Source organism: Chroicocephalus ridibundus, chromosome 2, assembly GCF_963924245.1.
Source record: "Chroicocephalus ridibundus chromosome 2, bChrRid1.1, whole genome shotgun sequence".
Lineage (NCBI taxonomy): Eukaryota > Metazoa > Chordata > Aves > Charadriiformes > Laridae > Chroicocephalus > Chroicocephalus ridibundus.
In genome coordinates, this window is record NC_086285.1 from 160,359,813 (window position 1) to 160,373,928 (window position 14,116).

The window sequence follows — 14,116 nt, forward strand, 5'->3', positions numbered from 1 at the left end:
TCCAAATTGGCTGAAGGTCTGAAAGGTGGATTGTGCCTACAAGGTTTTCAGAAATAAGCAGTGAAGAAAAAGAGGAAAGCTTTCAATGTGTTCACCTCTCTGAAACATCAGAAAATCCCTGCAGCAACCAGTAAAACTGCAGGAAACAATTTTTTGGAGCATTTCATAGTCATCTATCCCAAGGTCAGAAAAATTCATACTTCCACACACAAAAAAGGAAGCAGACTTGAAAAGAATCTAAACATAAATTGCCCATCTGACTGCTAAAAGTTACAGTATCTGTTGCCTGTTTTCCTACTAGGGCTACACAGTTACATAAAAGAGCACCAACCTTTAGGACCCTGGGCCCTCCCCGGCCTGCAGGGGGGGTCTCTGCTCCAGCGGGGTCTCTGCAGGGCTGCAGGGGATCCCTGCTCCGGGCCTGCAGCACCTCCTGCCCTCCTCCTCCTCCGCCCTGGGGCTCCCTCTGCTGCTGCTCCCTCCTTGCCTTCCTCCTCCTCTGCCTGGGCCGCCTTCGGCCCTTTCGCAAACCTCTTTTCCCCCCGGCGCCCCCAGCTTGGCTGAGGGGCTCAGCTGTGTCCTGCGCTGGGGCCCTTGGAGCCGGCTGGGACCGGCTGGGACCGGCTGTGTCCGGCGCGGGGCAGCCCCGGCCGCTCCACGCACAGGCCGCCCGGCAGCTCCATGGACATGGACGTGGACCTGGGCGTATTCAGATATGGACATGGACTCCCTGTACAATCTCAGATGTAGATGTTCTGGTGTGCAATCCAGAAAACAATCCATAGTCATCCTTATGGGCCTATAACTATTTGGTGACATCAAGAGCTAAAACATAATACAGTCTTTTTCATAGTTAGCCGGCATGATTAGGAATTTATAGTGAACGGGGATATATTGCAGAAGAAGTTGATGTTTTTATACTCCATTTACCAGAGTAGAGCTGATTAAGTAGATTTCAGGGCTGAGAGGCTTATATCATGGAATAATTTATTCCAGAATTGGAAAAATCAAGTCAATGCACAAAATGGGAAAGGAAAAATCCAAGTTGATACTACAATAGATCAGATTATGCCCACATTCATCTTTAGTTTAAGTCTTTGTGATATATACACTTTCTTTTCAGCTCTCAACATACACAGCATTAGTATGAGACTTCATTTTTCTATCCTATATCCATTTCAAATTGCAGCCGAAGAAAATGCATCAGTTCAACCCATCAGCCTACATGGATGGATATATTTTGCTTCTCTTCAGTGCATTTTAAGGTAGACTATTTATCTTTATCTCATATTAAACATCTGTGGAGAATCATAAAACACTTTAGAGTGGCTAAAAATGTCCCAGAATTCAATAGCGATGTTTTCTTTCTAGCTAACTGCTGAGTTTTTTGCATGATGTTTTTCACAATTAGGGAAACAGCACTTCCGAAGAATGTACCATGAACTTGCTATGTGCCGAGGCATATTATGGGCACTATCTGAACACAGATTGCTACTTAACATATTTTAAGTGGAGTTTTAGTGGTTCAGTTATAAGTGCAGCTTATTAATTTTCTATCTTCAGGATGAAAACAAGATGTAACCACAAAATGCTCTTTGATTCTTCCTGAACTGAATTTGCTTGCTCTATCCTATTTGGCTAAAAGCAAAAGCTGGTTTGAATCAGAAGCATTTGCTTTCTGGAGGACCGTATGAAGTCCTGCTTTACAGAGAAACAGTTTCAAATTCATTAGCACGGTAAGGTAGATCACTCAACTTGTTTTTTCTTGGAGTTTCTCTTTGTTTTTTGAAATAAAGGTGGCCTTAAAATTGACAAAAAAACCCAAAGGTATCTTTTTTTACTATAGAATTGAATGCTAATTGCCCAACTGAAAGGCCAAAAGAGATGTTCAGCACATCTATAGCCTTACATCAGCTGTTTTGTAGACAACAGAGCTAACGAGGCATGATTTCCTATGGTTTTATGTTGTATGTCCCCTACATATTCCTCATCTCAACAGCCACCCAAACCAGAAACATTTTTTGTGACCCTCCCTCTGCAAAATTCCACTGTCTTCTCAATATCCACCTTTTGTTTCCGTAGTAACTCAAGCTCTAACCATATTTCCTCAATATTTCCCACACTCTCCTCAGCTTTCTGCCAGGTTCCCAGAGCTCTACCATCATGACTCCTACTTTGTTTAACTACCACCTAGGTAAGAATGCTAACACGCACAAAGAGTTCTGTTACCAACATGTCGATGAGCTGAGTGACTACTGCTAGAATAGGTAACAGCTGAATTCTCTCTTTCAAACAGCAGCTGCATCAAGAGAATCCCTTTTCACTACTCAGTGATATTTTTCATTAAATTTAGAGGAGCTAAGTATTTCTTTGACCTTTCTGTTCTGTCAAATGGGGTGAAAGTAATAGAAACGGCATTCAAAAGTAGAGCTAAGAGTGACATGAGCCTTAATTTCTCAGGAAACCAGGGAAAAAAAAAAAGAAAAATAAAAACAGAACAGATTTGGTCTTGCTAAATTGCAATAATGTAGTAATTTTGTAATGTAACCCAGTGTACATTTTTTCTTTCATGCTGTCCTGTTTCACTCATGGGGCAACCTAGAAGCTGTGGAGAAAAAATATGATAATGGAGTCTCTGGTTGCTAAAAAAGGCCCGGAGGGTAGGGAAGAAGAAGCTCATTCCATTACAGCTGCTCAACTTTATTTCATCCAACAGCTTAAAATTAGCCTTGATATTTTTAGGGTATCCTGAAAAAGATGGAACACATCAGGGTAGCTGCATGAAGAGGAACAAGAACAGTCTGGCTGATTTTTCCAGCTTCCCCATGCTGCCACACCTGAGATACTGTGTTCAGCATTACTCTCTCCCAGAATTTTTTTTTTTATTATTATTATTATTATTATTATTCACTGCAGCAATGTCTCTCACTCCCAGAATACATTGTTTTCTTTTACTGTTGTCCTTCGTGAAAAAGAAAAACACTGAAAGAATACATAGAGTTTTTTGCTATCTTCAGTTTGGTTAGAATAATAATAAATCCTGTTACAAGTGCATTCTTCCTTCCTTCTCTTTTTCTACAGTAATACTCCATCTTTCAAGTTAGACAGTAAATTCTTTGAAGAAATGACAATGTCTGACTTATATGACTCCCATTCTGATTTGAGGCTTACTAAGTAAACAATCTAGAAAAAAGAATGTATATAGCAATATACTAACAGGAAATGCAACAGAAAACTCAGGCATAACAAAGTTTATGATAAGAACTGTAATAATATTTCCAACTTCAGCTATATTGTACTTACTTTACACACGGGGTCATAAAAACAACTCAAGCATAAATGCCACACATAGAGGGACTATTTAAGAAAGTTTCAAATTAAGGGAGGAACATCTTCATTATTTTCAAAATCAACATAACTCTTCTTAGTCTCTGCAATCTTCTCTGGTTGTAGCCTAATAGGTCCCTGTCCGATTCGTTCTTTTTCTTGGATTATCTTTGTCACATCAGGGAATGAATATTTACTGGGATCCACTTCTAATTTCTCAACCTGTGTGCTCCTGAAACAAGAGGAAAACAGATGGAAAAAACTTAAATTCAGTGACAAATGTAACAGAACTATTTTGGGTACCTGATTATAAACCTGTTGAGTTAAGTGTGAGAGATGTTACGGAGTCCAATTAAATCACGATCAAGAGTTCTCATTACTCTAAATTTGATTGTTATAAAAAACACACTGTAAACACAGAAAAGTACTACAAAATCTCTAAGATTTTGTACGAAAGAATCCTTAGCCTACAAACATCAAAAGTTACATTTTTGACATCTATAATTTGCTTTGTATCAGAACACGGTGATTGCTGGTATCACATTGCAAATGGTTGGCTTTTGATGTAAGACAGGGGTTTTTTAGCATAATTGGTTTTTTCATTCTTTTTTCTTTCTGTTCATTTTTAGCACAATTCCTTCACAGTAGCTGTCTACTAATTTCTACGTGACAGATTCATCTTTGGAAAGCAGAAAGACTTTTATTTAGAGAGAAAATCTAACTATACTAATTTATCTACTTTTATCAGCTAATTCTTATATTTTGGCATTATAGATCCTCACCACATTTGCGTTATGAAAAAAAATTAAGTGAAAGTATAAGAAAGGTCAGAGTTATAACAGACTTTCCAGTCTATTGCTATTAAGGATATTGTTTCAGATCACACTTAGAAATGTCTACCGTCTACTCATTAAGGGAACCTATCCACATCACATAATGATCAAAGATTTGAAATATTCTTATACTTTCTGTCTTGCAGCTCTAAAGCCACTATTCTTTTCTAATAGAGGAGCTATTAGAGGAGCTCAACAATTAAATGGAAAAATCTAGCCTGTTTTCAAGTAATTTGTAACTGTTCACAGGGAAAATGGCAAAATGGAAATTTAATTGTAGAATGATGTTCTAATTTCTGCAAATTCCAACACAATTTGTACATCTTCATACTAATTTTCGTTTTATACTGAGTGCTACTTTGGGTCAAAGTTCCAAGCTCAGTATTACAAAAGACAGCGCGTCACTCTTCAAAGATGTGAGAAAACTACGTTTCCCCAGGAGATCAGAAAGCCTCATTAGCACCAGAGCAAACAAAAAAGTAGCAAAGTCACTGGATGAAAGAGCGCATTTCTTTGATGACAATACAGGTAATGAAAATATGTAAATAAAGTATATTAAAAGATTTTTGACTGAAAACACGCCATCTTTAGTTGTTACAACAAAGAGAGAGCTTTGCCAAGGAGCTTCCAAATTCTACCAGTGCTTCTCCATCAAGGCTCTGTGAGATCTGAACAGAAGTCCCAGCCCACGTCTGCGTGCAGGATCTCTGTTCCAATGGAGGAGAGATACAGAGGGATTTGTGGGAGTTTTCCTCCTCTCTTCCTAAGCTATGCTGAGGAAAGCATCACTAACAGAAGGGGTAGTAATCGGCCTAGCCACCTCTTTCAGCCTTATGTCACTAGATTTTTCTTGGGCTATGGGAATTATTTGCTCATTTTGCTGAGCGGAAAATGACCAGAGAAGCACCCTGCTTTAATAGTCTAGACAGCCTTTTCCAAAAAGTGACACAAACAAACAAAAACTAGAGGACAATTTTATGGGTAATGAAGACAGGTACAAGAAAACTCTTATTTCTTTACCCTAAATATTCTTCACTTTATAATGTTAGATTTTTTTCTTATACTACACAGTTAATTGAAATAGAAGTGGATTCACTTTGTGGCAGCAGTCTAGAAAATACTCATCCTCGAGGTAAAAGACATTTTTGTTTTCTGTGTAATTTATGAAATACGCTGTGGCCTGGAATCACTTTATCAGTAGCTGTTGGGGAGATTCGAAAAAGAGCACACCAGAATCTTAATCTAATCCCTAATCTGAAGCACCTTAGAAAAAGCTGAAAAAGCACAAACATGAAAATTAATTAGCCTCAGCCTGTGCTACCCTCACATAGTAGAAAAGATTTTCCTTGATTTGTAGTGTTTTAATTAGTAGTGGTATTTTACATTTGTTCAACTGTTCTAAAATTACACAAATTTGTTATCATGAAAATACAGTAAACTCTATGGATTTTGAATAGCTTATTGCTTAGTAGCAGAGTAAACTTCAGTACACCAGAAATTAATTAATGGTGAGCATTATAAGTAACAGTCCACACCAACAAGCTGGGAAAGGATTATACGCATCAGTCATTCCCAAAATTTAGCACATGCTATCTAGAAGTATCTATTAGCAACAGACAATAGGAAAGGCAGAATCAAGCACAGGTGATTATTATTTTTTTTCTTCCAGAAAGGAAGTGGATTTTTATGTCCTTATAGTCACATGATCAAATATTCTACACTTGTTTAGTAAAACTTCATAGTGCTATCTCAACTACCATGACACAAGGATTTGTCTGACAAGACTCGGTTATGTGGAAGGCAGTGCAGCTACGACACACACATCTACTGAGAATCTGCTCCTCTCATCATGTAATCTATGCAAAAAGTGGCTGGGTATTGATGATGTCAAGACTAAACACCTGAAAATTTTTGGAAGAAAGAATGAGTTTTAGGCCGTCTAAACATTTTTGCCATGTGATTCTACCTAGCAGAGTAAAAGTAATCTTGTTGATGTAGCTCTTCCATGAGCAACAGTAAGACAAGAGTGATGAAAACAATAATACTTCGTGCAGGACCAGCTACAGCACGTGTCTGGAAATCTCAATGTTTGCAAATTATTTCAATTTCAGTTAAAAAAAAAAAAAGAAGTTCACAGTTTTTGGCACTGGTACCTGCTGATGAGTGTTCTCTACTCAAGGCAAAATGATGGTCTAAAGATTAGAGCACCATACAAACTAAATAATACTGAATTAAATCCTTTCTTTTTTCCTGGTATTTTTTTTTTCCCTTAGAAAGGCTCTTTCCATCCAAGCATAGCTCAACAATGCTTTTAAAAAAGAAAATTAAAAGACTTCACAAAGTCCTTCCATTTTGCATAACTATAGCAGCCTGCTGAACAATCTGGTGTGTGACAGAGCACATATCTGATAATTTGATATTTTTTGATAATTTACACTTTTGTTCACACAGTCCTTAATCCCCATATTTGATATTTTAATGATTTGACAGTTACATTCCCTTGTTTCAACTTCTGAATTTGAATAAAATTTAGATTGCTAAAGATTTATCATATGTTTCATCCGGAATACATGGGTTTTGACATTTGTTTGAAAGTTTCCTTTTGGCACCAGGATTTCCAAAGATATTTACAAGTCACAACCAACAGCTTTGGAGAAGCACTTTTTCCAGTCTTTTAACTCTGTGAATGAAACAGCACAAAAGTTATTATCATCTAAGAAAAATTATTAATAAATCCTTTTCTTGAATAAGAAAATAAAGTGATTTCAGTATATGGAATTATATCTTATTTGAAAGCTTTGAGAAAGACAAATCTTTATTTATGTGTTTTAAAAACTGATGGTGAATGTCTAACACATGCCATACTCTGGTCTCAGCTTTTGGAAATACAGGCTTAGAAAAATCTACTAGGTCATCTAAGCAAATAGTCATGGTTTTATAAATACTTGGAATATTAATACTTCTTTCATAAGAAGGTCTCTTTCATGAGAGGTCTTTCAAATCTCTCTATATAGGTGTAATCTGAAAAGAAGCTATCACTGAAGTCTTCAGAATCAGTGGATCATTGGGAAGATATGAATAAACAACGGCTGGCAGAATCAAATTTATTTTTCAAGGATTAAACTACAATCAAGAAGAACTAATAAATCACTGGTTGAAAGTTCTGATAAATAAATGCTGATGATATCTAGGTCATTCTGCTCTAAAAGATAAATACATCTCACAGATAGGATTCATCAGTTTAAGAACGTATATAACACTAGCATCCAAGTTTCTAAAAGTTAGACAGAAAATCATAGTCACTATGACATTTTCAACTTCACTGCTCCACCCCTTACCCTCTTTTGCACAATCATCTCAAGATACCCAATTTCAAACTGACCTTGTCTGTTAGCAAGAAATATGTTCCAACACCTGCAGTACGCAAAATGATCCTCAATTTCTAGGTTTGGCTCTAATACCACCTTATTTTCACTCCTCGATTAACCCAGAAAAGCAAAAATCACTGTTAAATTTGTCAGTTAATGTGGAGTCCCTAATGTTTAACCATTAGGGAAGCTTACACTGAAAACACTAACAAGGTGTTGACTTTCTGTTTACAAAGTTATGGAGTGTTACAAAGGCACTTTAAAGTACGTCTCTGCCCTCAGTCTTTTGTCCTTGTCACATATGGACAGCTGGAGATGAATTTAGATTGTAGTGATCAAGAGTTTACTGAACGCTATTCTTGAGATTGCTGTTCTCCAGGAGGGCAAGTTTCTGAAGTCTCCTCACCCTTATTACAGTTATGGATTACCAGACGCCTGTGTGTGCAAATTAATTTTCAAATCACTTCTTAGGCAACCCACCTTTTGTTCGCCTCATTAGTGAAATGATAGAGATGTATACCCTCTACTCTGATTAGCCTCAGGCCTCCATGAGAATGCAAATGAATCTATACTTTAAGATTGACTTGAGTAAAAAGGCTTTTCAATATGTTGCTTAGTCATAACTTACTCCACTTTCTTTTTATGAAGTCAACTGAATTAAAATTCCTATGGCTCCTCCTTTCCCAGAAAATGTAACTTGCATTGTAAAAATTCTCAGTGTCTTCATAACAGCCAACAAACTATGTAGCCTGCAAATATTATTTCTGCAAATCTATTCAACTCTCAAGGTTTATGATCTACTCCCAGGTATTTATAGAAGGCAAACATGACATCTCAGTAGAATTGATAACTGATTTGCCATTTGTGATCTTTCCACACATTTATTTATCTTTCATGCAGGCACGCTTCAGATGTGCTAAGCTTTCTTCAAGTTAAAATATTTGTGCTTGGTTTAGGCATAGAAGTGAAGGTGAATTCAGGTTTTGAAAGGTCACATAAATCCTCTTGCAGTTCTTTCACGTTAGTTTTTCCATTCAATTTCTGACCTCATCTTACCTCACATTCCTAGTCTTGAGGAAATTATTCATCTTATTCTACTGTATTTCTCTTTGCAACATGAAATTCTCGTATTTCCAATTTGTCACACCTCTGTCCCTCTCTGTGAATTGTAGAAATGTAAGACTGGGAGAGATCTTCAGCCATTAAGTCTGTGGAAAGGGAGGGAGTATTCCCACACTTCACAAGGATTGTTTCAAGGATCCAAATTAGGACTTCTCACTCCCAAAGAAAGATTCTTACCCTTACATCTACAAATTTCTCCCACAAATTTGTTCTTTGCACTTCTCCACCAAAATGAACCAAGCTAAATTAGGGTCATCCAGTAAATCGGAGCTTCTTTCTGATCTCATCTTCAGCAACATTGCTAAATCTCAAGTGAGACAACTGTAGAGTTTTTTAAATAATCTGTCTTTTTTTCTTTGCTTGTTAATAAATGGAAAAAAGTGCAACTGAAAATAAAAAGTTCTCCAAGGAAAGTAAATTAATGCTTGTTCGTTACTGTGAAATTGTAAACCATAAAAGGAGTTCTGTTAATGAGTCCTATGATGACATGTTTGCTAGAAAAAGGTTGGAATTAAAATCCAACACAGTATTAAAAACATCCAAGTTTTCTTGGCCTCAAGTTCAATGTAACTTACAGGCATTTTTGTATATTTCTCTCCCAACTAGTGAAATCTGTCTGAAACTGGATAACCAGTTCAAAAGCTTTTATGGGTGTACCAGCAGACGACGGTGGACATTCCAGCAGCATATGTTTTTCTTTTGTTTTCCCCTTAAAAAACTGTATGAAAAAAAAACCAACAATAAAAAAAACCCCAAAACCCCACCAACTTCCAAAAAGCCAGAAATTACATACTGCCAGTAAGAACTGATTCCAATAGAATGTAAGTCAGATTTCTACTCTAATGCATTACACAGTATTTTCTATAGCACCTGCTGGCTTAGTCAACCAGAGCAACGTTACTTAGCCAAGAGGAGAATGGCACTTGCAGCAGTCGGATTTGCAATGCTTGAACTACTTAGATAGAAACCAACTCTACCTTACACTCCTTATTTCATTAAAAAACCTGTGTATAGACTACAACTAGCTGATTTATTTTTAAGTCTGCCTTGTGAAGTACCCTAGAAATTGCTGCTCTCTTCCTTTGCCTATTTAAATGTATCCATTCGCTGTCTTTATTTCTCAGACTCTCTCTATAAAGATCCATACTAAAAAAAAAAGAAAACAAAACAAACAAACAAACAAACAAACAAAACCAAAACAAAAAACCCCATCCAAAAAGATCTCTCTCATGTATTCCTATGTATCTTTCTTAACTGGAGGAATTCAACTGTGTGCATATTTACATTTAGAGACATTTTGAGTTTTATTTCATTTTGGGGTTTTTTACAACATGTTAAAGGAAGAATAGTCTAAAGCTGAGGGTGTGAGACAAGATTATTGACTTCATGTAACTGTTACACTTAAAATTTCCACTATGGCTTCAGAAAATTAAGTTCCTACCCACACTTGAATTTCACTTCTGCAGCTGTGGCGAACTCAACTTCTGTACCTCTCAGATGAATTGCGAGGCCAGTTACAGTAACGACTGGCATACTCAGCAGCTATATTAATAGAGGCTTTACAAGGATAATAAATCAGTCAAATTCCTCCCGTAGAAACTTGTCTCTTTGAAGGTCTGAAATACAGTTTTGTTCTTCTACGTGGCAGAAGTAATGACAGTATCATCATGTAATCTAGCTAACAAGAGTTAAAGAAATTTAAAGCACTACATTATAGCTTAGCAGATTATATGTCTGACAGCATTTAGCTAAGACATCTGTAGCTGTCAAGTGTAATCACTGTAATGAATGTTCTTCTGTAATCTAAGAGACAACTATTCAGCAGATTTTTAACATCTGGCTAGTCAGCGACTTTTCAACTAAAGAGGTCAAAACTTACTATTCTTAGTAAGAATTGTAATTCAAAAGACTTTTTTCCTACTTCTAATTTTGTGATACTTATTCCTGTAATATTTTAACAGTAAAATTCTTATTTTTTCTTCAAAATCTACAGTAAGCATATTCATAATTACTTAAAACTGCATTGAAATCAAACACAAATTCCTGGAGTTTCACTATGCCATGGAGTATCTTTAGTTCATCAGCTAGCAGGAAAGGGGACAATTTCACATTATTACTTCCATTACTTCCATGTTCCCATTATTATTTCTATTTAAACATTTATTGTGTAGCCAAAAGTAAAGGCACACAGAGGGTTCTAAGGAAATGTAAATTCCTAACTGACAAGTTGCCAACTCTTTTCTGTTTGTCAGAATCCACTTGGAAGAGAGATAACGTCAGTTATCTAACGAAGGAAGATCTATTTTTCTCCTAGAAAAAAAGCTAAGATATTTCTTTAAACTGATTTCTTTTACTGTGTCTAAAGTTTTAACTGTTTTTCTGTGGGAAAGTGCCATTCCTTTTGTAAAGTAGAATTATAGAACAGAATTATAGAACACATTGGATTGGAAGGGACATTTAAAGGTCACCTAGTCCGCCCCTCCTGCAATAAGCAGGGACATCTTCAGATCAGAGAGAACTGATCTGTTCAGATCTGTTGGCCAGATCAGAGCCCTGACCAACACGACCTCGAATGTTTCCAGGCATGGTGGTCTATCACCTCTCTGGGCAACCTGGGCCAGTGTTTCACCACCATTACTGAAAAAATTTCTTCCTTGTATCTAGTCTAAATCTCCCCTCTTTTAGTTTAAAACCATTACCCCTGATCCTATTGCAACAGGACCTGCTAAAAGTCTGTATCCATGTTTCTTATGAGTCCCCTTTAAGCATTGGAAAGCCACAATAAGGTCTCCCTGAAGCCTACTCTTCTCCAGGCTGAAGAACCCCAACTCTCTCAGCCTGTCCTCATAGCAGAGGTGCTCCAGCCCTCTCAGCATTTTTGTGGCCTGCTCTGAACCTGCTCCAACAGGTCCATGTCTTTCCTGTGCTGAGGGCTCCAGAGCTGGACACAGGACTCCAGGTGGGGATCTCACCAGAGCGGAGCAGAGGGGCAGAACCACCCCTCTCGACCTGCTGGCCACGCTTCTTGTGATGCAGCCCAGGATATGGTTGGCCTTCTGCGCTGCAAGCGCATATTGCCAGCTTGTGTCCCGCTGCGCAGAACCTTGCACGTGGCCTTCTTGAACATCATGAGGTTCACATGGGCCCACTTCTGGAGCCTGTCCAGGTCCCTCTGGATGGCATCCCATCCCTCAGGTGTGTCAAACACACCACTCAGCTTGGTGTCGTCCCCAAACTTGCTGAGGGTGCACTTGATCCCACTGACCATGTCATTGATAAAGATATTGAACAGTAATGGTCTCAATATGGACCCCTGAGGGACATCACTTGCCACTGATCTCCATCTGGACATCGAGCCGTTGACCACTACCCTCTGGATGCGACCATCCAACCAATTCCTCATCCACCAAACAGTCCACCCATCAAATCCATCTCTCTCCAATGTAGAGAGAAGGATGTTGTGGGGGACTGTGTTAAAGGCCTTACAGAAGTCCTGGTAGATGATATCCATTGCTCTTCCTTGGTCCACTGATGTAGTCACTCCATCATAGAAGGCCCCGAGGTTGGTCAGGCAGGACTAGCCCTTGGTGAAGCTATGCTGGCTGTCTTGAGTCACCTTCCTGTTCTCCATGTGCTTCTAGGAGGGTTCTAGGTGTATCTTCTAGGAGGGTTCTAGGTGTATCTTCTAGGAGGCTTCTAGGTGGCTCTTCTAGGAGGATCTGTTCCATGATCTTCCTGGGCACAAAGGTGAGGCTGACACATCCCAGGGTCCTTCTTTGTATCCTATTTAAAAATGTGTGCAATGTTTCCCTTTTTACAGTCACCAGGGACTTCACCTGACTGCCATGACTTTCCAAATATCATGGAGATTAAGTATCCACCATTTGGCTTGGAGCTTTTAAAAATATTTTAAGTACTCAGTAATGAAGATGGTGCACTTGTAATCACTGGTGCCTAAGGAAAGGGTGCAGTGTTTCTGGCTCATTAGGAATCTCAAAAAATACTTGCAGTCCCCCTATCATTTTGTCATCATGCAGGTCATTCAAGAAAAGAAGTCATGACTCATCCTTATTAAAAATAAGAAGTAAAAAGCAGAATTAATGACAACCGACTCTTGCAGAGCCATTTTGCCAGTCTCCTAAATATTGCAACCAAGAAGAATACCCATGACCCATAATGCTATTTTTCACTAACTGTTTAGGCTTTCTATCAACAGGCACCACAATGAAATCAAACAAGGAAACAAATGCAACACTTCAAATATAAACAGAAAAATGGCTTAACAGACTTTGTTGTTACTATATCTTATTCTGGTATGAATGTCATTGCCTATAGCAAGAGGAAAAGGAAAGACTAAAAGATATATGATAGTATTTCTACTTAGGCTAAGTGCCCATCAACCCTAGTGTCTATCTACAGCAATGGCTATTAACACTTGCTAAGAGTTAAAACAAAAAATTGCGCATCACTGATATTTGCTTGCTTCTGGCAGTCATTACCTGCAAGATTTCAAGAGCTGGAGTTTACATGACATTTAATAGGATGGATCTGTGTTAGAAAACATTGCAGAATTGCTTTTTGAACCCAGTTATTATTGCAGTAGCTCAACCTGTATACCAGTGAGCAAATACATTCATGAGAGGGATTTAAAATCATTGCTTTCTAAATGGTTTTCAGACTTGAGTTACGCAACAAGGAGCTTTGCAGAGGCAATTCTTGGTAGGTGATTTAGGTTTAGTATATATACCAGTTTAATAATCTGAATGAGTTGATGGAAAAAAAAACTGATCAGAAGAAATAAGTGCTTTTTTGGCTCTGCTGTTGGAGCTGATCACTTTATAAACAGCACCAGACAGGCCATTAGTTTAAAGCTTTTGGCCATATTTTTATTCTATTCAAATCAATATTTTCATACTTTCAACAATAACATAATAAGAAGTGTATATCCTGGCATGTGAATAACACACAGACAAAAAATAAAACTAATGCAAAAGAAAAAAAGGAATTACCTTCTTGCATTTTTTTGCGGTGTATTGCAGTTGGAACGTTTAACTGAAGTTGATACTTCTTGCTTAGCCAGGATTATTTCTTTAGCCTAAAATAAAAATAGACCGAAAAATAAGTCTCATATTAATTGATATTTATGCTTGCAAGCATTTAAATAATCTCTCAAAAATAGAGAAATTAAGAGGGTCTGAATACATTTTCTCTTGTGACATTTACTCTTTCTGTTAGATTTTAACACTCGTCACTCAGCATGAAACAATGTATAAGGCAATTTTAACCAAATGATCTGAATGGTATTATATTAAAATATACATATGAGTATATGTATATATATGTAGGTAATTAAATAGATGCATATATTTGTATTTAAATATATGCTGTATAGTTTAATACTATGTTAATAATGCACATTACTGATTTTCTCCATAACTAACTAACTGGTTTATGATGTGCCTCCCA

At 37.5% G+C, this 14,116-nt stretch overlaps 1 protein-coding gene across 2 annotated transcripts in view; it reads right to left on the bottom strand.

Moving 5' to 3' along the window:
- Window positions 1–3,006: 3,006 nt before the first annotated feature.
- LOC134512262 (dynein axonemal assembly factor 11-like) overlaps window positions 3,007–14,116 on the bottom strand; it is a 56,207-nt gene continuing 45,097 nt past the window's right edge. For both annotated transcript variants that reach the window (XM_063327555.1, XM_063327554.1), the window contains 2 exons: window positions 13,660–13,745; window positions 3,007–3,559 (listed from right to left, as the gene is read on the bottom strand). In XM_063327555.1, the coding sequence (XP_063183625.1) occupies window positions 3,373–3,559; window positions 13,660–13,745 (273 nt within the window). In that variant the 3' untranslated portion in view covers window positions 3,007–3,372. The remainder of the gene's footprint in view (window positions 3,560–13,659; window positions 13,746–14,116) is intronic.